The sequence below is a fragment of the Phalacrocorax carbo genome, chromosome 1 (genome assembly GCF_963921805.1).
Source record: "Phalacrocorax carbo chromosome 1, bPhaCar2.1, whole genome shotgun sequence".
In the NCBI taxonomy this organism is placed as follows: domain Eukaryota; kingdom Metazoa; phylum Chordata; class Aves; order Suliformes; family Phalacrocoracidae; genus Phalacrocorax; species Phalacrocorax carbo.
Genome location: NC_087513.1, coordinates 91,893,641 through 91,916,411, shown reverse-complemented (window position 1 = coordinate 91,916,411; position 22,771 = coordinate 91,893,641). Strand labels below are relative to the sequence as shown.

Sequence of the window (22,771 nt, the reverse complement as noted above, 5' to 3'; positions counted from 1 at the left end):
AGTTGTGCTCCACCTAAACAGCATTATTTTCATGGATGGTGAGTGGGCACCGTGGACCTCACAAAATGTGCAAGTGTGGCATTGCTGTGAGAAGAATCTGCAGATCAGTAAACCGGATGCACCTGAGTAGCCAGTGGTTTGGGGCACCCTTTTAGTGTGTGTGAGATGTAGATTCAGCCCCTGCTCAGCATGTTGCTAGGGTCAAGACCAGGCTGCGTATGGGCTCATTCACTCTACTGCTCCATACTCCTGCTATTCCCCTTAACAGCTGTGGCGTGTCCCACCTCCAGGGGCCTGTAATGGTACCTTCCCTCTAGCTGAAAAAGCCCTTGTGTCCTCGCCCTTCATTCTCTGGCTCACTATCCTCCTTATGCCGTGAATCCTGATGGAGAGTGGGCCAGAGACTTTCCCTGCTGCATTCGTTGCCAAGCCCCGGAAGGAAGAAGTCAGTGTAGGTAAAGGCCACCAGTAACTTGGGAGTGTAAGGGCTGGTTCAGTGTTCCAGGAGCTTGTTAGGCACTACATGGGAGAGGGTGGACTAAGAGAAGGCACATTGCTGCTGTTGTGCTGCCACAGCTTGCTGCTGTTAGCACCAAGCATGGCTGCTTGCTGCACTGGGGCATTAGTTTGGTAGCTCAGCCCTCAGCTCTGCTCCTCCCTGCCTCTTTGGCTCAGTCCTCTGCAAAAGATGCTACCCTTCTGCAGTGCCTGTTCTTCCCCGCATGATGAGTTATTCAGCCCTCTCTCAGCTTGTTGCTTCCTCTCACAATCTGCCTTTAATGCAGCCAGATGGTCTGTACTCGCCCACACTCCTTGCAGGCACCTTCAGCTCCCTGTGCTTGGATAATGCGCTCATCTCACCTGCTGGTGGTTAGGTCTGTAATCAGCTGTTGGGAGATGCCAAATGTTCGTGTGTTGTACGGGATGGATGCGGGAGGTAAACTGTGACAGTCATCTTCAGACCTTTACTGAGTGTCTGCTTGACAGCCTGGCTTGTGTGGGCAGGGAGGCTCACTGACCACATAGCTGTGAGCTCTCCGCATGGACAAACTACTGGTTCTAAAGCTCTGGAGTCTGCTGTGCCTGGGCACCAGACCTGTCCTATACACCTTTGTCTGCACTGCCTAGTGCTGGTCTAGGTCCCTGATCTTGGACTTCGGTCCAGTGCCATTCAGTCAGCTTCTAACACATTTGTACCAAGGACTCAGTTGTGTTCATTTCAGATTTGGGTTTACTGGAAACTTTCAATGTATATACAGATTTTTTAAATATCCAAGACAATGGATAACAGTAAACAGTCTTCTTCCTGGTGTTAGCTAAGTGCTCATTGTACTGCCAAATGCTTTTGGAGAGAACTTTGCCTATCTTGTTGTGAGGGGGAAGCAATTCTAGATTCCTGCCTTATGCTGTTGCTAAGACAAGACATACTGTACCTTAACGGCATTACCCTATCTGCACTTGCAGCAGGTTAAGGTTAAACAGTGATAAGAAACTTTCATTTTAATCATGTCAGCTTAGCTTATGTAAAAATACAGTCTGCCTTTTTCTTGGATTCTTGTTTTTTTTGAAGTGCTGGATTGAGTGAAAAGGCCCAAACAGACTTGCACGATACATCCTTAACCAGCTTAACAGTTAACCAGCTTGGAAAATCTTCACATGACAAGAAGACAGTGACTCATAAACTTGGAATCACTACTTGCCACCAAAATCAAAGCACTGTGCTTGTGAGATGACCAGTGCTATGAACTAGGCAGTCCCTTGAAAAAGAATCCCGGTTTTAGATTGTCTGTATGTGATGATGTGATCTGGACCATTAGCAAATATGATTTGCATGAATAGCTCTTCCCTCTCCTCCTCCCATCCAAACTTTCCTGGCACAGTTAGCTAGAAACTGTTCTCTGTGCGGCCAAGTTCGCAGTAGTGGTTAGGGGTCAGCTGCCAGTCAGGTCTGTTTGCTCTCTGATCAAGCTGTGTCACCCTACAGAGTACTGGCAACAGAAAAGCACCAGGTTACTGCTTAAAGAAAAATAGGTGCAGTTCAGTTCTGTGCTTCCTGTAATGGAGGAGGATTCATGTCAGTGCAGCAGCTCTGCATGTAGAAAGGGTCTTGGCCTGAAACACACCCTGTGCTTTGGTTATCTAGGCCTCACTGCCACCAGCCAAGACACCCCTACGGCTTCACACAAGGGGGTCCTTGTGGAGAATAACCCCCTGAAGTGTAAAGTAAAACCGTTAGGTAAGTTTCTATATATGCTTAGTTTATGACAGCAGTGGCCCCCAGGGAGTTTCCTTTGGCTGTAAGACCCTTTGCACTGGACAGGACTTCCACTTGGATTTGTTTCAGTCAGTAGGAAGATTGCATGGAACAGAATCAGTCTTTTTGTCCCCTTTCCCAATCTCCTTTGACTCTCTTCTGTCATGTCTGAAAGTCAGGGAGAATTTCAGCTACTCTCCTGCGTAGCTGGTTTCTCCTTTCCTCTCGCTCTCTTTCCTTTTTCATCAGTAATGGGTACTGCCTCCATGCCTTGAATGCATTCAGCATGAGCCTCCTTGAAGAAATTGGGGACACAAAGAACAAAGTGACAATATGCAGATGTACGCATAACATAACAGGTAATCAATAGATGACTTCCATTTGAGGGGGGAACCTCCCCTAAAATACTTGTGGGATTTGTCCTTTCTGCCACTAGTCAGGGCTGTGATATGGTAAACATCTGCATGCAGACTACTCCATCAATATGTCAATCATCCCAGGGAAAAAGAACATTTTTTTTCTCTGTTCTGCTCCCCCAAGAATTCTGCTCCTCCCTCCGACAGGAGTCATTAGCTGGTGTTTGCTCTAAAGATGAAAGCTGTCTCTTGAAGAATAAACAGGGTCTCTGAAAGCAGTTTCTTTGGGGAAAAATGCAGGTGGCTTTGGTCCAGACCAAGCACTTGGAAACACAGGAAGCTGGGCTCCAATTCTTACCTGATTTTAATCACCCCACCAAAGGTGCCTTGCCCTGGGTTCCCATATGGGCAATGGGGAGCAACAGTCCTTTCTAAAGACAAGTTTGCTATGTCAAGGTCTAAACTGGCTTTTGCCAGTCAGTGGAGGAAGAGGTAGTGAGGAATGACAGATGACTATGCTCCTAATATGAAGTCATACATAGAATAAATCTGGTCTCTTCCTGGGTCTGAATTTTCCCTGCTTCTTCCAGTTTGCTGGCTTGTTGAGTTAACTCATACATTGTTCTGATCTTACTGACACGGCAAGCTAGAACAGGTTTGTTCTACCACATAAGAGGTGAATTTAATTCCTCCTCCAAGGTGCTGCAGATCCTGTTTGGGCTATGCACAGGCTCAGCCTATTCATGACTGCATGCAGCTGACATGCTTTCATGGTGGGGCAGGTAAACATGCTTCTGTTTTCTGCTGAACTTTGACAATAGCACTTTCCTCCTGTTAAAATGCACAGTATTTATGCAGTTATGGGACAATGAGTGAACTGGGTGCATCCAGCTCCAGTCGTGATCGGCAGAGCTGTCTGCTGTAGTTCTCGCTGCCAAGTCAGGCTGACAATGGCAAAAACTGAAAGATTCCTTAAGCAGGGTTTCTAGTTGAACAACTTTGGATTTGTGAACTAAATAATCTGCTGCGGACAAAACAATACACAATAATTCCTGCAAAGTCATTTGGCTTGCTATAGTTGTACTTAAAGACTTTCCTAAGGCAGCTTTTAGCAGAAGCTGCATGGCCAGTTCTGCTAATCAGCTTAGAAAGTTTCAGCCACTTATCCACTTCCACTGTATTCTCTTTCAGCAGGCTTATAAGCCCTATGAAGGGTAACACTAAATTTCCTTTTCCAGGCTGCATGGAAAATTCTTACCACAAAACTCTGCTGATGTAGTCTGTGCATATCACAGAAGCAAAATACCAGCAGTAAAGAACCCATTCCATGTGTTCTTGGGGAGCAGATAACTGACCTGTCAAAAGTAGTCTCTAAAATAATCTATAGAGTTTATTAAACCCAAGTAAAGAACTGCTGGCAAGAGAATGCACTTACTTGTTACTGTGTTCATTAGCAATCTTCAGCTTCTCCCATAAGGTACTCTTTTCCTCCACGATCAGATCAAACCATGCCCAGAAGTACTTCTTCGTGAGGCAGGCTGCATGGAGGGTACTCGCTCTCTCCTCCAGAGTAGAGAGATAATTCTTGTACTAGGGAAGGAGGACAGAGAAAGAGGTGAGAATGGCTTCTTTCTCCCAACTGCCAGCTCAATAAGCAGAAACAGAGCATTGCTGAGACTGTGGCAGTGAAGGGTAACAGGGACATGAGTGGAGGAAAATCAGCAGGGAGCAGGGTGAGAGAGTGCAAAGGTGGACGTGGGGAGCAGTACGTAGGAGAGTGTCCTTGAGTGGGGAAAATGATGGACAGTGGAGAGCTAAAAGAAGGTGTCTGAAGAAGGAAACGATGTTGCTGGAAGGGGGACAGGTGTAACTCAGCAAAGGTTGGGCTGTGGGTATGTGAACAGCACTGTGGCGAGGGGAAAGCACAGTAGCAGCTAGCTCGCTTGGTATGGTTCCTCCAGTATGGTGCAGGCAAACCTTTAGCCAGTTCCTGAAGCCCCATCTCAGCAACATATGGGAATAGAAGTCCTTAGCCCAAGACATCTTCTCCATGAGGCTCTCCTGGGTGTGCTGGAGCCAAGCCATCAGGCATTTCCTCTGCAGGTGCAAGCAGTGGTGCCTTTGTGCCACCTAAGTCAAGACAGTGGAGACAGCAGCTAGTTACTTGGGCTGGTGACTACATAAACATAAAGCTACAGAAAACTGGATACACTAGAAAATTACCTCAGCTTTTTGGGGCCCCCCAAAATGTAGATGTCTGACAGTTGGAATAATTTACAGGGTAGGTTCCACCAAAGAGGGGTCAGCATAAGGAACAAGACCACTCTCTCTATCAGGCTACTGCTGTGTCACTTCTAGAGAATATCCTTTTGAATTAGATGCTCAGTTTAACCTATTGTGAATGGAGCAGAGGCATGGCTTATAAGTTTAGTCCATGTCCACAACTCTGACCAGCAGGGTGAACTTAAGGAGCAGCTGCTACCCCTGTTTCCTTCCATACATGCCTATGTGCATTTGGTCAAGTACCGTAAGTAGCTGCAGTTCCAGTGACTTGAATGGAAGCTTGCCGACTTAGCCCTGGGCTCTGGCTAAATCTTCAGGATATGGTTGAGTGTTATTAGTCCACCCCAATAAGGCATGCCAATTCAGTCATGTATGGAAATGCTTCATTAGCAGTATTTATGTTTCAGGGTCTCAGAAGCTACCATTTGCTATTCTGCACTGCACAGACCACTGGATTACCACCTGTGGTGTCCTGCCTCTAGCAGTGGCCAACACTGCCCAACAGCAACTCCAGAGAGACGGAAAGCCCTAGCGATGGGCTGGGGTTATCTACTGTAGCTACAGTGGCTTGGCAGTGTCTTACTGATTAGCTTTGCTGTGGAGCAAAAGAACTGACAGGCTCATGTCATATAACTTCAATTTATTTTTTTGCCTGTATCATACTAAACTAACTCCCACTCTGTTGTTATTGGCATCAAATCATGGCAGTTAGTACTGCAGACAAGTGGAGGCTAACAAAAGATGACTTTGATTAGACTGGAATTCATTCCTATCTCTGTCCTTTTGGTTCCTGTTTAATCAGCTATAAATGAGGCTGCCACACTTGTGGGTTTTTCATGACCTTTCATGATTATTGTCAGATAGGCTGATTTAAAGAACTAATATAGGGCATGGTGTGCAGGGAGAATTTCTTTTTCCATCTCTTACCTGGCTTAAGAGCCTGTTAAGGTTTCTGCTAAATGCTGCATCCATTCTTTTTCCCTTTCTCCCATGGCACCAGTCCTTTCCTCCTTTATCCTTAGCACTTACCAGCAGATTTTCCTGGGCTTGTTCCTTTAGCCTTTTCCATGGCACCATTCCCAGCTTTCTCAGCAGGACCTTCTCATAGTGATCTCTGGCCTTTTTCTGGAGCTGCTGCTCTTTCTCCAGCCTCTTTTGTTTATCCAGTTCTTTCTACAATAAAGAGAGCAGTAGTTTTAATTCACTCTAGATGAAGAGGAAGTTAAGCCGTGCCAATAGATCCTCATGTTGGAGCTGGAGGTCCTGACCTGACAGGAAACAGGGATTTGCATCATCTTTAGCAGTGCAGACAAGACAAGGTATGACCCCATGTACTAGAACCTGTGGTAGAAAGCAGAACAAACTGTCTTGAAAATCCTCATGGAAGATGATGGCATTTCTGGACGTTTCCTTGGGCCATGTATCAGCATGTGACCTTTCCTTAGCACTGCAGTTTGGTGTTACTGTAGCAGACGTATTATCTGTGGCTACCATCAGTGTTGATATAGCAGGAACCTCCTTCTGATGGGCCTTCATCAGTGTGGGGAAGGGTGCTTTGGTGAGCTCAAGGAGGGCAGATCCCTATGTTTTTATAAAACTAGATTGAAAAACTGTCCAAAAATGATTCTGAGTTTATGCATGGACACTAGCACTTAATCTAGCCTAAATAGTAGGGGAGGGTTTGGGGTATTATATAACTGTACAATATTACTTCTGCATCAGACTTGAGTGAAGGTCAAACATCCTAAAACACTCAGTCCAAATAGAACAGTAGTTGTAGGTCAAATTCCTGTAGGATTTCAAATGCACTATTTGGGTTATTAGGACAGCTCATTTCGAAGTAACAGTAATGAATTGGGGCTATTCCTAGGCTAGCTCCAAGGAGAGGATGCTTCTGTTCTTCACGTGGAAAGTTGCCCTTGATATATCTGTCAGGCTTGTTTACTTTTAAGTCGTGGGTTTGTGACTGGTATCATTGTGAATGCTGGAGTGGGTACAAGTGGAAGGAGCAGCCTGAAAGTAGGCCAAACATAGAATCATAGAACAGCCCAGGTTGGAAGGGACTTTGAAAGATCATCTGGTCCAACCTTTCATGGGAAAGAGAGCCTAGATGAGGTTATCTAGCACCCTTTCCAATTGTATCTTGCAAACCTCCAGCGATGGGGACTCTACCATGTCCCTGGGGAGGTTATTACAGCAAATGATTGTTCTCACTGTAAAACATTTTTCTCATACCGAGATGAAACCTTTCCCAGTGCAACTTGTACCTGTTTCCACTAGTCTTCTCCATGTGGCTCCTTGTGAAGAGAGCACCTCGGTCCTCTTTATAGCAGCTTATTAAGTACTAGAAACATGCTGCCACTGTTGGGGCTTATGTGGCTATATCTCAGCAGTGAACGTCCACCAGCTGGGACGTCTAGTCCTGCTGATGAAATGGAGACAGTATGTACTTCATAGCAGGTTTGGTCCACAGCCCTTCCCCTAATGTTGCCAAAAAGGGGTAAATGGTCATAGAGCGGGTGCTGTGCTGTGGAACCTGGCTCTACTAATGAAGACCACAGTTCACATTGCTCTGGCTGCTGACTCAGTACTAGTGGGTCATGGCTCTTCTTCCCTACCCCTGCTAAAGTGGGGGAAATGGGTGAGGTGTTTAGTCACCAGCTTCTGCTGCCTTCTTTCCTCCCTTCGTTTTTCCTGCTGAGCTTCCTTTTCCTCGGCCTCCTTCCTCTGTCGTGCTGCTTCTTCAGCCTTCAGCTGGGCCTTGAAATGGGAGAAAATCGAGGAAGGTAAAATTTAATTTGGTGCATGTGACCTTTTCAGAGGACATAGACCTCTAAGCTTTCCAGTATTCCTCTAGATTGACCAGCACCTGACGCTTCAGAAGGAAGCAGACTTTGTCACATAATAGACATGATCTGTGCTGGACAATGAACTGTGGAAGGGAGAGGAAGGAGGGGACTGTTCTTTCTGCTACCTATTATATCTATACATATGTGTGTGTATATATATCTTTGCCCTAAGTTATAGGAGTTGCCCCCTCTTCCCCTAAAAATGTAAACCATACACCAAGTTATTTATTGATAACATGGTTGCTTAAGTGAGTTCTGGGCTCCTGGGCTCTGCTCTGAAGTTTTTACTTCTACATGCCAAGCAGCGTTACAGGTACCCAAACACTTCTTTCCCCAAACACTGCAGATCAAAGATATTGTTTTACTTCAGTACTGGTCATACCTGGTACAAAATCCTTCTCTGAATGTTTACCTACTCTCCTTGCAGAGCCCACTCCGCTTTCATTTCACAAAGCTTTTGCTCTTGGTGTATGCATCAAAGGCCTAAAACCCACACCAACCATAATGTATGACTACTGTGACTGTGCTTCCTGATCTCTAAGATCACGGCAACTGCAGCTGAGGAAACCTAACCTGACACTTGTCTGCCCACTCTAAGATTAAAGTGTTCTCTGAGGCTCACTTCAGCCTCCTGTGTGTGACTGCATCTCTCTCACTTGAAGAAGGAAGAAACACTGGCTGTTTTATGACCCCAGTTCTGAGCTTTCATGTCCTAATGCAACTTCAGTCAATGCGTTCAGTAACAGCTCAATGCCCTGAAGCTAAGAAGGCTCCTCTGTTAGATGTGTATCACAGAATCTTTATATTAACTATTCAAATATTGTCAGTATCTTCTCTCTTCAGCAAAGCTTTGCTAGAAAGATGCAGGATTTTTACTAGGTCAAACTGCATGTCCTCAGGCTGTGTGTGACCAGACAGGAAAGGCAGGGGAGGGGAAACCCACCATTGCCAGGTCCGATCAAGTGGATCTCTGCACGCCCTTCCACCCTTCCCATCCTCAGCAATAACAAGTTACAGTCATGAGGTAGGTGTGAAAGAGGTGGTTGGGGGGGGGGGGGGGGGTAAGGGAGGCTGCTTCTAGAATTGCAACTGCATCAACATGAAGTGTCTGCCTGTGATATGGCAGGGCCAGTGGGGTCACTGGATGCAAATGCAGCAATAACTACTTTTGATGTGTGCCAGACATCTGCTTTCTCACAAGCTATAAACCTCCTGTTTTGGATAAAGGGCCTTTTCTTGGTCCCTGACTCTGGAGTTAAAACAGCATTTCTTGTAACAGGAATGATATGAAAGAGACTTTATTTCATTTTCCACTTTCCTTACCAATTTTTCCTCTTCTCTTTGTTGTTTGGCGGCTTCTAGTTTCCTCCTCCGTTCTGCCCGCTGAGTTGCTCTCTCCTCCATAGCTACAGAAACAGAGGACATAAAGCTTAGTGGAAATGAGCTACAGAATAATGACAGAAGTTTGATGAACAAGACCGACCACCCTACTGCCAGGCCGTCACTGACCTGGCAATGCCAGCACAAAGGAAGGGGCTTGCTTTCTGCTGCCTCCTATGGCTGGCACTGTCATGAACAAGGAACCCATAAAAATTTATAAGACGATTCAGGACTGTCCCAGTTAGATTCACTCTGCCCTTCTTGGTTGCCAGTCACAGCCATGAGGCCCAATTATGAAAGGAGCTGTGTCCAGAGGTTTTATCCCCATCTTCCCTGATTGAATGCTGAGGCTCAGGGCACCCAATTTAGCAGCAATTGCTATGAGGTCTCCAGTAAGCTCCAACTGCTTATTTAAAGAACAACTTCATGATGGAAACCATCCCTGTCTTAGTGGCACACAGGTACTTGGTCCCACCAGTGAGAAACTGCTGCTTAATGCTTCTTTTGGGAGATAAATTGCAATGCAGTGATCTTGCTGGCTGTCAGTGAAGGTGTTACAGTGCTGATATGACCACACAGAACTCGCAATGGAGTTGAGAACCTGTGCTCCCTTCTTCTGAAGTTGCAAACAAAGCACAGGCTGGAGCAATAGATGGCTGGGGGCATTTCAGTGTTTTGACTACCATAGTTTTCCTCAGTTTCTTTTCTCCTCTCAGCTGTCTCAGAATTCTCTGCCAAGAGAAAAATCATCTAGTGTCAACTTATTAATTGAATTTTTGGGGGACCTTCAAACAAAGCACTTCAGTGCTCTGAAAATATGCTTACTGTCCCTAAGCTGTACAGAGTTCAGGCAAATCAGAGTGAGTGATGGGTTGGACTAGATAGCATTGGAGCAGAACACAGTCAGTTAATGAAGGGCAACTACTAATGCCCAGCTATTAACAGCCAAAAAGCTCTGTTGATCCCAAGACTGTTAAAACGTCGCAGTGATTGTATTCCAATCTTTCACACAGACTGTGACCACCCCCCAGTTGATATGGAGGAACATGACTCAGGGATATAACAGAACCTGATCTTAATTTACAGCATGAAAAGGCTGTACCACATGTTTAATGTGTATGTGCTGTTCCACTGTGGCCAGAGAAGGGGAGATATCTCACAGAGGGCAGGGATCTGGAGCTCCTTCCCCTGCCTAGCTACTGTTGTCTCACAAAACCTTGGGTAGGTACTTAATTCCCTTTGAAATACCTCTGTCAAAGTTAGATGAAAATGACTGGTCACTTAAGTGTGACTTTGATGTGCAATGAAGGGTATAAGATTGACAGCAAATCCCTGTAGAGCTTCTCTCTGAGCCTTTTCATGCTAGAAACAATCACAAGTGTTAGGAGTAACCTCTACCACAGTGTACTAAGCGTGGACTTGAGGGGCTTGCAGTGGCCCAGGTTTTACAGACGCCTGACTTGGGCATATAAACAGCTCACCCTCACAGCACTGGTCAGGCTGGCAAGGTGTGCTGAGTTTTACTTGCATACTGTCATCAACCAGCAAGGCCAAGGCAAAGAAAGAGAGAAGTTTCCAGGCAAGCTGATGAGAAAAGTGGCCCAGAATGGTTTCTGCTATCTAGAACAATACCTTTCAGTATGGGATGAGCTGAGGTCAGCTGGCTTGAAGGCCTCCTGCCTGGCATCACTGCCCTTGTATTTTCTGGCCCATGAGAAACAGGTGGACTATGAAAGGAAAGAGTAAAGAAATTCATCAATGAATGTGGTCAAATGATGTCTCACACCTACCACCTATGGTTGAGAAACAGGCCTTGTAGTTTCTATTTTCCATTGTGCTGCATTTTCATTCTGAATCCCTGATACACCTTTTTCTCTGCTTGAAATGGGATTAATGATGCATCCTTGCAAAGGAGCTGAGTGCCCAGGGCTGCTGCATGTTCTGAAATACTGAGGATGACACTCTTTTCTCCTAACTAGATAAATCCCTGCTGCTACTATGTGTGATGCTCTAGTGTTGCTGTTTCTAAGTGGATCATGTATGGATCACATGGTGTCGAGCCATTGCAAAAAAGGAGAAGGATGGAGAACTGTGGCCAGCCTGATACTACCACTGAGGCTAAGTCACAGGTGAGAGGAAGAGCAGATAGCCTTGGCATGACTGAAGTGTGCCTGGCAAATTCTGGCTCACCTTAAGTAGGAATGAGACATGCTGACTAATTGAGCCTGCTTTATTGAGGGCATGTACCTCAAATGGGCTGTATTCTTGCATCTGGATTGGTTTTCCTCCCTGGTTTGTGAAGCAGAGTTGTTAAGTGGCTGGGTTACAGCTGTGGCTTGGGCTGCCTCTTCTTTGACTCTGCTCAGCCTCTGATTTTCCTGCAGTTCAAGGATCAGCTCTTGCTGTTTCTGAAGCTGCTGCCTCTGTTCCTCAATGAGATGTTGCTGGAAGGCATAACGGTGCTCAAAACGGCTACCATAAGCAGGAGTTGTCTTTGGCCCAGGTGCCTGACATTGCTGGCGGGGAGTGGTTATTTGACTCCTGTACACAGCCTGGTCCTGGGTACCCAGGGCTGCATGTTTTAGGGTAATCTCCCAGGCAAATTTGGGTTTTCTGTAGGAATGAGATGTGTGAGCAGCACCCCAAGAAGAGCAGTCTCTGGTCTGGTCAGGTTCTTTCTGTATGAGGCAATTTTCAGTTGGCTAGGGGGAAAAGGAGATGAGGGAAATACAGCATTGATTAAAACCAAGCACCCTTCTGCCCTTGCTGCACAATGTTTCTTTAATGCAAATCTAGTGAGATGCCTGAGAAGCAGGGTAATCTCAGCTATGCAATCTTGTATCCAGTTACTAGCCAGGGAAGAGAGGCCTTGTTATGCACAAAATGGGAGGCTGTGGGAAAGAACTGTTAAGGAGCTGTGTGCCATTTCACTGGGAGGAAGAACTGATCAGGCAAGAGCTCTGGCAGCAATATATCCTGACTCTTGTTAAGGAGCACAGCTCAGGACAGCTCATCTCTCGGGGACTGGCGCATTCACTTTTGGACTATATGTTGTCCCTACTTGGCACTCAGGCAGAGAATAAAGGAAAAAAAAACAGTTGTTGAAGTGATCTACACAGCTGATCTACTGGACAGTCCCTTTTCAGACAGAGAAGTCTACAAGGTCCTGCTTCCTCATGCCTCTTCTCCAGCTTTGATAAATATTACTGTGAAACTGGTACACAGTGGGGAATGAGGCTGTACCTTTTCTGACACATGGTCTGTCTCTGAAGAGGCATCAAATGTAAGGTCTGCTTTCTGATTCCTAGGTCAAACCCCAAATTCAGTCCCATCCTTCCAGCACAAATTTTACCAGTGCATCGGAAGAAAAATAGGGGCCTACTAGGATGATATAAGCACTGCAGGAAATCAACTTTTGCTGACGATAAAACAAATTAAAAGCTTGACCTGTAATATGTGTGCCTGAGCTCTCATGCTGTGATCAGGACACTGCTGTGGTACAGGTTTTATAGACAGAAAGGAAGACCAGGCTCTGACCTAACAATGACACTTCAAGGAAGCAACCTCTGATTCTCCTCTCCTACCTTCTCGTGATGTGCATTATCCTGAAACAGCCAGTGACAACTTTTTTCCCCCCACGCTTAAAAGCCAGAGCACTGCACTGGCATGACAGAATCTCTTGTCATGCAGTCAAGCATTATCCTTTTTCAGTCTAAGCAGGCATCAAAGACATAACTAACCTCTCAGCAAAAGCAATCTGGGGGTAGGATGCTCATTGCAACTCACAGTACATGAAAGGTTTGTTTTCTGCCGTCATTAGAGATTGATTATTTTTAAAACTCATCCACTGTCCTTCACGTTTGACTCTGATTTTTAAAGACTTCCCTCCTAAACAATCGCAGACAGGTATTTGGGGGTTACCCTGGCAAAGAAGCCTGCCTCTGGGACAACGTACTCTTTGTGCAATCTGAAATAAATGAAGTACTTTATTGGCATCTTAGTACTTATACAGACAAAACTACATGGGAAGGATTTACCTTGTCTTGCTGCACATCTTGATGATGGTTTACTTCTGCTGTGCCAGGCTTGTTAACCTCCAGTGGCCTGTCCAGACCACCCTTCCCCAGTGACACTGCCTCCAGCAGCTGTGCCATCTTTCTCTTTGTCTCTTCCCTCTTGATCTGCAGCTCTCGCTTTTCTGTCTCTGCTTGGCTCCAGCGCTGCCACGCCAGAAAGCAGCAGCGCAAAAGCCGTCGCTGGTTATGCTCTGCAGACAGTTGGTTTTTCCTGAATGAGAAAGCCTTGTGTAGTTATAGGAGCGAGGCTTCTGCCCAGGCTTGCCTGAAACAATTGCATCAAGTACAGCAGTCCAGACTGTGGCACGACGCCCCATAACTTCCCAGGTCTTTTTGTCACTTAACTCCGAAGGCCCTCCAAAGCTGTACAGGGTTTTCTCCAAGGAGAAGTGGGAGGGCAGAAAGGATGCCCATTAATTTGAAGTAAGCTTCCCTGTTTCCCCTAGTTCATGTTTTGCAATTTCCTGTGTTGTCCCTAGGCTGTAGGATAGGCGCACAAGAAGTATCCTGTTCTCCAGCCATCTGCATGGGGGGAAACAGCAGTCCCCCACCACACAGCATGCCAGATAGCTGCAAGAACAAAGTTTTCTGTGGCTGATAGGGAATTCATCCCACAGCCTCCTTAATGAAAGGCACTGACCAAAATTATTTCTGCTATACTACTACTGAAATAGGAAATAACTACATTAATCACAATAAATATGGCACCCCATATTCCCTGTGGTCCAGAGCAAGCCAAGGCCAGATTTCCAGGAAAGATACCTACAGAGAGAGTGAGATGCAGGCTTGTTGGAAAGTGCTAAAGCTCCTGTTTATCTCTGTCCTCCTCTTCGTCTGTGCCACAATGCCACTGACAGACTACAGGCTATGTAGCAGTTTTCTCAGAAAGCCACTGCTTTCCTCCTGCTGTCTAACTGGCAAGCCCCTTTCACAGTCCCTGATCACCGCACTGCCCAAGTACTGCTGCAGCAGGAGGAATCCCACACTGTAGGGTCAGTACCTGTTTTGATCTTGGAGATGAACTTGTAATCGCTGTATCTCCTGCTCTACTTTCTGGGCCCAAGTGTAGTTTCTCCAGGCTCGCAGGGCCTTCAGTTGGCATTTCCAGTCAGCAAAGGCTCTGGCTTTTCCCATTTTAATTCTGTGCTCCAGAATGACTTTCAGCCAAGCAGAGAAATGTCGTTGCATGCACTGCATGGGAGAGTTTCAGAAAACCAATGGGTAAGATACAGCCCATTACACAAATGCTGATCCTCTCTACCCTTCACATTATCTGACTTTAGTTTTTGAGATTCTTTTTAGACTCTCCACTTTCCACAATTACCTAGAGGGTAAAAAAAAAAAATAATGCAGAGCAGGTGCGGGTCGTCTACAAAAAGCAGAAAGAGACTAGAAAGATAACCTCATGGGGCTCTGTGCTTTTGAGTGAAACACACTTACTTCAAGTGTAAAGGAATAAAATGGGTGAGGAACATAGAATTTCTAGAGATGGAAAAGATGTTTCAAAATCTAGAAAATGTCTAAGATGCTACAGGTAAGAATACTTCTATGGAGAACAGTTCACAAATATCTCCATGGACCACTTGGGGTTTATTTTTGTTTGGTTTTTTTGTTTGGGTTTTTTTTTTTCAAATTTAGACAAAAATCAAGACACTTCCTAGCATGAATTTATGACACGACCGAAGTTAACCCTTATTCCAGTAGGAAGCCAAACCTTTCCCTTATTGTGTAATTAGACTTGCTGCCTCTGGGGGTGATTTACATTATACAGAACAGCAATTTGCTATCTAATCTCTTCCACGTGGGTCAACTCACAGGACTTGGCTGTTCCCCTTTTCTTGTAATGCCTTATTTTAATTTCATTCCTCTCACTCACTGAAATCTCCAAATGGAGGCTTACAAAAAGGACAAAATGTCAGTACATTAGCTATTTCTTTCTGCTTTAGGAAAATAATCAAAGTGTCACTATTGCTTAGCTCAGCTAAGCCGTGGCTTCTCGCATTTTGCCAGCCCTAAATTGTTCTGTGGTTTCATTCAGGCTTATCTTCATAGCTTAAATTGTGCTGGAGAGAGGTTGGGTACTGCTAAATAGTAGCCAAGCTCAAATCCAGCAGACAGGCAGATGAAGTGAGCCACAGGGAGAATCACCATAAAAGCTATGGGATTCTTCTATTAATAAAATTCTAGATGTAGATAAGTAGACACTAACAATGATGACTGCTCTATTAATTAAAAATATTATGTGATGGGTGGCATTCATACCTGCATTTGGGGAAACTTATTCCCTTTGCTGAGACTGCCCATATAAAATTATTCAGTACAAAAAGATTGCTCTTTAATTGCACGTATTTTATACAACTAGGTGTTTAAGTAAGAGCTGGCCATGGTATCAGAGTAATGAGGGTAAAAGAAATAGGTTCCTACTAGGAATAATTAAAGTCTGCACGTTTGCCTCAAAAGAGCTGTTGTGATATTACAGAATACCCTACTGCACCCAGTGGGAGTGGATCCTTGGGGAACCCATTACTGTGGCTGTGCTGGCATACTTCAACTCTTGGGGACCCGGCTCAAAATTCATCCCAGGCCTCAGCACTTCTCTTTCCTTTCCCTGCTCCTGCACCAGGGTCTGCAAGACAATATTTAAAATATCTTCCCATACACACAATACAGGCTTCTCAGGCCCATTTGTGCCACTTCCTCCCTTTTAATTCCTTCCTGAAAGGAAAATAAATCTTGCCCCACTGCCTCCTCTGTACACCTGCCTATTTCTCAACTGCAGAAGCCTTTACATTCGCAACTGTCCTGAGCACCTCATCTGTTCCACAATTCTAAATGAAACCTCCCACTGAGAACCCTTGAGGTACACACTGGCGATGAAGGCTCAGGATTTCTTGCTCCTAGTCTTACCATATACTTTTTGCCCTGTTCTTCTACTTCTGTGGTATCAGGAAGAGGGCTTGGAAGATGTAAAAATTTGTGACAACCATGACTTTTTACTTAAGTTTTGCAAATGGTAACTGAGGGCAGGTAGCTCAGAGTCTCAAAGAAAGAAGGGTGATGCTCACTCTCTGCTTATTGGCGTGAATCCTGCGCACTAGCTCCTGAGCCCTTTCCTGTTTCTCCTCTTCTTTTTCTTCTTTCTTCAGGACCAGGGGTGATGATGCAGTAATAGATACCTCCTGCATTGACAGCTTCTGACTTTTTTCTTGTCTCTTCCCCTCCCTGGAAAATGAACAAACATACGGATCTAATACAATGAGGAAAGTACTGTAGCACAGATTTCCCTCTCTTTTTGGCCAATTCTAAGTGCATCATCCCTACAGCTCAGAAAGTTGCTCATTATTTAACTCAGCCTTCTTAGGAAACTGACTCTGTCATGATTTGAGGTTCCAGAGATTAGAGTCTGGAGCATTTCCAAAATATAGCAGGCAGAAGAAATAGTAAGATTTCAGTAAAGCACTTGCATGAGAAGATTTAGGATCTCAGGACTGCCTAGGTAAATAAATGGCATCCCTACAAGTCACATCTCTGTGACAGTCCAAGCTCAGCAGAAGGAAAATTATGTCTCTGCAGAACCATCAGCCAAGAATGTTCTTTATTCTTTCATAGCAGAGGAAGTATTGTAAGTCCTAGACTTTCAACACAGACTATTCTTTTTTTTTGTGTGTGTGTGTGTGTGTGTGTACTGGCTTTCATGCTGCATTAGACCCTAAAAAGGCTGATGTGGCCACAGAGTTGATGGAGAAAATGAACAGTGGTGCAAACACACTCCTACTTTGTGAATCAGCGTACATACTGGTAATGGCTATGGGGAAGCTAACAGTATCTTTAGCTCATCTTCCCACTAACGATAAACTCTGCCATTGATGTTGGCAACAAAGGAATAAAAGGTTTTAGGAGAGTTCGGAGACAGAGGAATAGCATATGTTTCCTTTGGGACCACCATGCCCCATGCCCTTTCCATGCCCCCCTCTCCTCCTTACGTTCTCCATGCTTCTGCCATGGTGTGCCTCTTCTCAGCCATCTCCTTTCGCAGCTTCACCATTTCCCTCCGGATCTCCTCCTCCTTAGCCTTCAGAGCCTTCCTTCTGTCCTCCTGTGTTTGGAGCTTGGCCTCAGACACAACTGATTTCTTCAGGGGCTTTTCTTGTCTCTGAAGCTGTAACGCCATCTGACGCCTCATTCTGTTTTCTTTCACCTGGTGGGGGGGAAAACAGCAAAAGTCAAAGCAGGCACCAAAGGCTGAAGAATTTGAGGTTCATTGTCCACTGACAGGTTGGGGCACAATCCTCCTTTCATATGAAGTAAGCAACCATATCCATAGCTGACAATGACTGGACTGGTTCTGCTCCCAGACCAGCAAAACACTCCAAGAGAGTGAGGTTAAACCAGTATTACTTGATGGGAGCAAACTCAGAACTGACTGCCATGGCAGCTTTTCCTGACAGTGTTTGGAAAAGGGGAAAACCCGAGCAGACATAGTGACAATTGACTGTGCAAGCTACTGTGAATGGCTAATGTGCACACCAAAACGCAGTAATGTTTCAGCTAAACTGTAGAAGAGTATCCTTGGGTATTTGCCCCCAGGGCAGAGATTATTGCAGGTTGGGAGAGAATACTAGGGAAGTATCAGTGAGCATTTACTCTAATCCTGTAATCCTCCATCTTATTCCTTTTAACTCTGCTGCCTTGCCTCCTCACCTGCTTGTGTCTGACCTCCATGATTATTCGTGGATCTGCAAGTTTTTGTTTTTCCTTGATGTCTTCAAGCCTAAGGCCTTCCACTATCCCACAGTTCACATCTTCACTCTGCAGAAGATGCTGTAGGTATTCTTGGACAGAAGAACTTTCCAATTCATGTTCCAGATAGCTGCACAAGTCTGAAATGAGGAATTCAGATTATCTCAGGCTAGTCTGAAATGAATAAACCCCTCTGTCTCAGATCACAAAGCCTAACGTAATTAAAGGGATCACTTTCCCAGACTGTGAATGCATTTCTGATGAAAGCGGACACACTGACTGCACTCCATTTATCCCCAAAGAGTCTTAATCAGTCTCCCATTGAACACACCAGAGCAGTAACAACATTTTATCCATTTTTTTACTGCCTTGTCTCTGAGCATCTCAAACGGCTGTATAAATTTGACAGTCCTCACAAATACCCACACACAAAGGAAATAAAGTTTTTCTTCTACAAAGGGAGACATCGGAAATTTATGAGGTGCATTTGTGCAGCCCTACAATAAGCTGCTGTAAGAGCTGGGGGAGAAAAGTCATCACCTCTAATCTTGTTTTTACTAAGCCCACTATCCTGGCCTTAAAGCAACTTTTACTTCTCAGTCTGACAAGCCGTGAGGCCTGGTTCCCTTCCCCAGCACATCCTCAGAAAGGAAGCTTTGTTGTGCTCTCACCATCAAACCGCTCGTACTTCAGAGGGGCTGCAGAAGGCTCTTCCAGGAGGGCAGAGTCAACTTGCTCTTCTCCATCGCTCACCAGCTCCAGCTGCAGTTTGGACTTCATCCAGTTACTGAGCAGCTCTTGGGCTATCATGAGGAAAGAGACTGATTACTTCACTTGCTTAAAAAATATATGGTAAGTGTAAACTAGCAAGACGCTGTCTCTGGGATAATTACATCACATGCTGGGAAGGCTGTCTAAAATGACTGAAAGCTGATCTGCAACAAAAAATGGAATAAGGCTAATAGTTCCCATCTTCTTGCTCTATAAAAGAACAGGAAGAGAAGGTGGCAAACTTTTTCCCTGTCACAAATGAATTCTTCTCCACCCCATTTTTTCCTACATGATTCTGTGGACATTTAGATCACTTGTGTGATTATTATAGCATTTATCAAGGAGATGAAATTCACATGATGTAATTCATAACTCAGGTAGCTTTCATATGTTTTACCACTGCACTTGCAGACACTTAGGTATTTTCTACATGTGAACAGTGAAGGTTGTCAAATACAAAAAGAACCACTGTTTGGACAAAATGTTTGCTTCATGTGTATCAGTACCACAGCTCCAGGAATAATTGGTGAGTCTAGATTACATATCTGTCAGATGGCAAGCTTCACCAGAGGCAAACAGTACTCAGGATTAAGACTGCAACTACAGGAATGCACCCATGATGGATTTGGTACTCCTCAGTGAGCTCAACTGCCCAATGAATAACTGGGTATAAAATCTATCTGTGGACTTTATTTGCGTCTCCACTCTTCTGTAGAAAAAATGCAAAAATTCCTTTTTCAGAGTTCCTACTCAAAAGCAAGGACAGCTAACACGGCTACTGCCTCAACAAACCACCTGGCCTCGCCATATGGGTGGCCAAGCTGTTCGTGAAGCAGAACACAGGGCTTTAAACTGCTAGGCATCAGGAGCAGCCCTGCGAGAAGCTAAGCCATCTTGAGCCACCTGTGTGGTGAGGATGGGCAAAGAGCAGGGATTTCTGCAGCCACCGCACTGCAAGTCATGCCCTGTAAAGGCACGCAGTTGGCAGACAGGAGGAAGCAGCTGCTCCAAATCTCTAGTTCTAACACAAAAGAAAGATGCTCCCATTGACTCCTGGCATTTTAAGGCAATAAAGCGTTTTTAGAACTTCCTTAGAAAGGACTAGGATTTTGAAGAAAACATAAATCTAATGTTTATTGTCCTTCAAATAACTTTTGTTCTCTTTTATAATCTCTCAGGCCAACTCGGGAACAATGAAATTTATCTGGTAACAGAAAGAAGAGAGAAAAACAGCTTATCACTTGCAGAAGGGTTACTTCTGTGACAGGGCGATGTGAGCTCATAACTGCAGTAAAAGAGTCCTTGCACTTCTCTTATCAATACCTTTCCTTGCAAAGTGGACTATGTGTAGTTAATACCATTAAGGATTCTAATAATAGATTCCAGATAAAAGGCTTTCAGTTGAGCTAGGAACAATCCTGAGGGATTGATAGCTATAAAAGGAAAATTCTTAACAGAGAAGGGCAAACAAAAATAATAAAGGAACATGAGGAAAGCAAGCAACTTTTCCACCAATTGCAAAGACAGCTCCTTTTGAGCCACTATGCTGTATAATGCATTCAGACAGTGCACTGTAAGCAGATAGGTGTACTCGGTGCTATTAGTTGAACCCCTGACGATTACAAGTGAAAAAGCTGACTTCCTGTATTGCAGTGGATGCTCTTGAGACGTGTCTTTGTTCCATTCTGAAAGGCTCACTTTTGAGTCTTAAAAGAATGGTTAACTAAGTTTTTTAAAATCCTTTCTCCTATCTGCTTTTACACTGCAGATGTACTTCTAGCACTGATGGGAGATTCCTTCCTTCTCTTTTTTTTTTTTTTTTTAAATGTATCACAGTTTTATTTTCAAATTTCCTTAAGCGCTTGTGGTTGCAGGCATTACAAAGGAAATATTTAGTTAGCTAATTAGTAAGGAAAATTTTGCATGGGAATCAAAGCAAAACCACACAATTATTCATAGATGAGAAAGTTACACAGAGCAACTCCATTTTCACATCTGGCCTGCTACCAAAAATATGTCGGGTGATTTCATCCTGTTTCCTATAGCCCACTAACTTGTATTTGACCATACAGAGTATCTTCAAGGGCAGTATTCAACCTTGTCTTGACCTGAAATCCCCAGGAGACAGAGTTTATCCTTCTCTTAGGTATGCTAATTAAGATCTACCTTGAACTCCAGCAATTGATTCTTCTTATGCCTTTCTCCACTAGATGAAAGACACCATACTGTGAACTGTTTCTTACGGTCTCAAGCTTTGCAAAAGCCTGTTCAGAGCAGAACCACAATGCTGAATCAAGAATAGTTCATTTTAGGCAGCTTGGAGCAAGCAGTATTTCAGCTCACCTTCCTCAGAGGCCTCATCATGATCCTGCAGCTGTTCCAGAGGTCCCAAACTTGTCACAGGACCAAAAGGCCCCAGTGGACGCCTTGACTTTTGAAGGAAAAAAGCTTCAGAGACAGCATACTCAGAGGCTTGGTCCACTCTCTTTAAATTAAAGAAAGGAAAACATTTCTAAGGATTGCTGGATATTATTTTAAACTTCTATATCCACATTTCTCTTCCAGAGAGAGCAAATATCAGTGGGAATGTAACACAAGACAGCATGGCTGTTATAAGAAATAGATTTCTTTCAAAACACGTTTCTCTGACAGCTCAATTGACTGGAGAAATTGGACTTAGGAATCATTAAGTAATAAGCATTCATTTGGCAATTAGTGCAAATCATAGCGATTGGAGAACATGTAGGGAGAATACAAACACCCAGCCCTCACAAGCTGGATGGAGACTTGCTGAGCTAGTCCCCAGCAACCACCAACTATGAAATTTGGTACCAGCATTTTGTCATAACCAGGCTGGCCACTGTGTAAATAGTCTTAAGTGATTTTTCTGTCCCATACTTGTCTGTCTCTCTGAGGTGTACACGGTCCTGACGCATCATTGTGTTTTCACATGTAACACCTGTACCCCAGCCAGACTGTGTTTCTGCAGAATTTCTTCCCTTTGTGCTAGGGCAACCACAGCAAGCTGCTGCCAGTGGCCTTGGAGGCTGCACGAGGAGGCAGATGCACCCTCCTACCCACCATAAGAAGCAGGCTGAAGGTGGGGTGTTCGAGGAAGTGATACAAAGGGAACTTCACCCTAAAATTCATTTCCCTTGATTTCAGGTGGGTGTAGATGCAGGAGACGGTGCTTTGGAGTAAACCTCTTGAATTACTTGCCCATACATACAACCTGCAGTACAGCTCAACAGCAAGCTGTGTGTGACCCCTGAGTTTTATGCACAGCAACAAGTACCCTACTCTTGAGTGAGTTACTGTGCAAGTTACTTCACCTTGATAACGGTGTTCCAAGTTATCAGAGTCAAACTCTGACTGGAAATGAGATAGAAAAAAACCCCAACCAACCAGTGTTTCAGCCACCTGTCCCTTTTCTTGAACCAGTGTTTAACGCTGCCGTGCTCAGCGCCGTGCACCCGACTGCAGCCCGTCGACCCCATCCACTGGCAAACCGCACGGCCGCTGCTGCATTTCCCAGGTCCCACACCTGGGAACGCGGTTTCTGAGCCCGAGCCCGACCCCGCTTTAAAAAACAGTGGGGGTCCCGCGTGTGCAGGACCCAGGCCGAGCCGGGCCGGGCCCAGCCAAGCCAAGCCTAGCCGCCGCTTTCGGCCCGTGGGGCGTGGCCCCGATTGGACAGCGCCCCGCAGGGCGCGCCCCGATTGGACAGCGCGCTGCAGGGCGCCCCCTAGCGCTCTCCGGCTCCCCGGCGGGCCCCGTTACCTTCTGTCGGGCCGCGGCGGTGAGCCGCCGCCAGCGGAAGAGCGGGTACCGGCGCCCCGGGGGGCCCGCGGCCGCGCCGGGCGCCCCGGCGAGCCGCCCGCCCCTCCCCGCGGGGCCCGCAGCGCACCGCGCCGTCAGCGGCCGCGCCATGGCAACCCCGCGCCGTCCCCGCGGCGCGTGGCGGAAGGGAGGTGTCTCCCCGCCGGCGCAGGCTGATGATGCCCCGTGAGGCGCTGGGGGCGGGTACGGGAAGCGGGGAGGCCGCCTCGCGCCCAGCGGCGG

The 22,771-nt window shown here is 45.5% G+C and overlaps 2 protein-coding genes across 3 annotated transcripts in view; one reads left to right on the top strand and one right to left on the bottom strand.

Annotated features, from left to right (window-relative positions):
• ZDHHC23 (zinc finger DHHC-type palmitoyltransferase 23) overlaps window positions 1-8,634 on the top strand; it is an 18,363-nt gene extending 9,729 nt beyond the window's left edge. The window contains exon 4 of the mRNA XM_064466499.1: window positions 8,570-8,634. Coding sequence (XP_064322569.1) covers window positions 8,570-8,621 — 52 coding nt within the window. The 3' untranslated portion in view covers window positions 8,622-8,634. The remainder of the gene's footprint in view (window positions 1-8,569) is intronic.
• CCDC191 (coiled-coil domain containing 191) lies at window positions 1,201-22,771 on the bottom strand. Of its 2 annotated transcripts, XM_064466390.1 has the most exons (16): window positions 22,490-22,771; window positions 21,053-21,194; window positions 18,610-18,741; window positions 17,900-18,078; window positions 17,182-17,396; window positions 16,264-16,420; window positions 14,199-14,389; window positions 13,160-13,409; window positions 11,370-11,824; window positions 10,755-10,849; window positions 9,066-9,148; window positions 7,552-7,653; window positions 5,923-6,066; window positions 4,588-4,740; window positions 4,046-4,200; window positions 1,201-2,549 (listed from the first exon to the last, which is right to left on the bottom strand). In XM_064466390.1, exons 1-16 carry the CDS (start codon window positions 22,637-22,639, stop codon window positions 2,417-2,419), a joined length of 2,736 nt encoding a protein of 911 aa, XP_064322460.1. In that variant the 5' UTR covers window positions 22,640-22,771; the 3' UTR covers window positions 1,201-2,416. The 2 variants fall into 2 exon arrangements, with proteins under 2 accessions (XP_064322460.1, XP_064322469.1); XM_064466399.1 differs by lacking the exons at window positions 1,201-2,549; window positions 4,046-4,200; window positions 4,588-4,740 and adding an exon at window positions 6,162-6,234 and having other exon boundaries at window positions 5,927-6,066; window positions 22,490-22,702.

Coding starts and splice junctions, on each gene's coding strand:
- CCDC191 (XM_064466390.1), bottom strand. CDS start 22,639: ATGGCGCGGCCGCTGACGGCGCGGTGCGCTGCGGGCCCCGCGGGGAGG. Junction 18,742..21,052: donor TGATGAGGCCTCTGAGGAAG/GTGAGCTGAAAT, acceptor TCCTCATGATAG/CCCAAGAGCTGCTCAGTAAC. Junction 4,741..5,922: donor AAGCCCAGGAAAATCTGCTG/GTAAGTGCTAAG, acceptor GTCTTGACTTAG/GTGGCACAAAGGCACCACTG.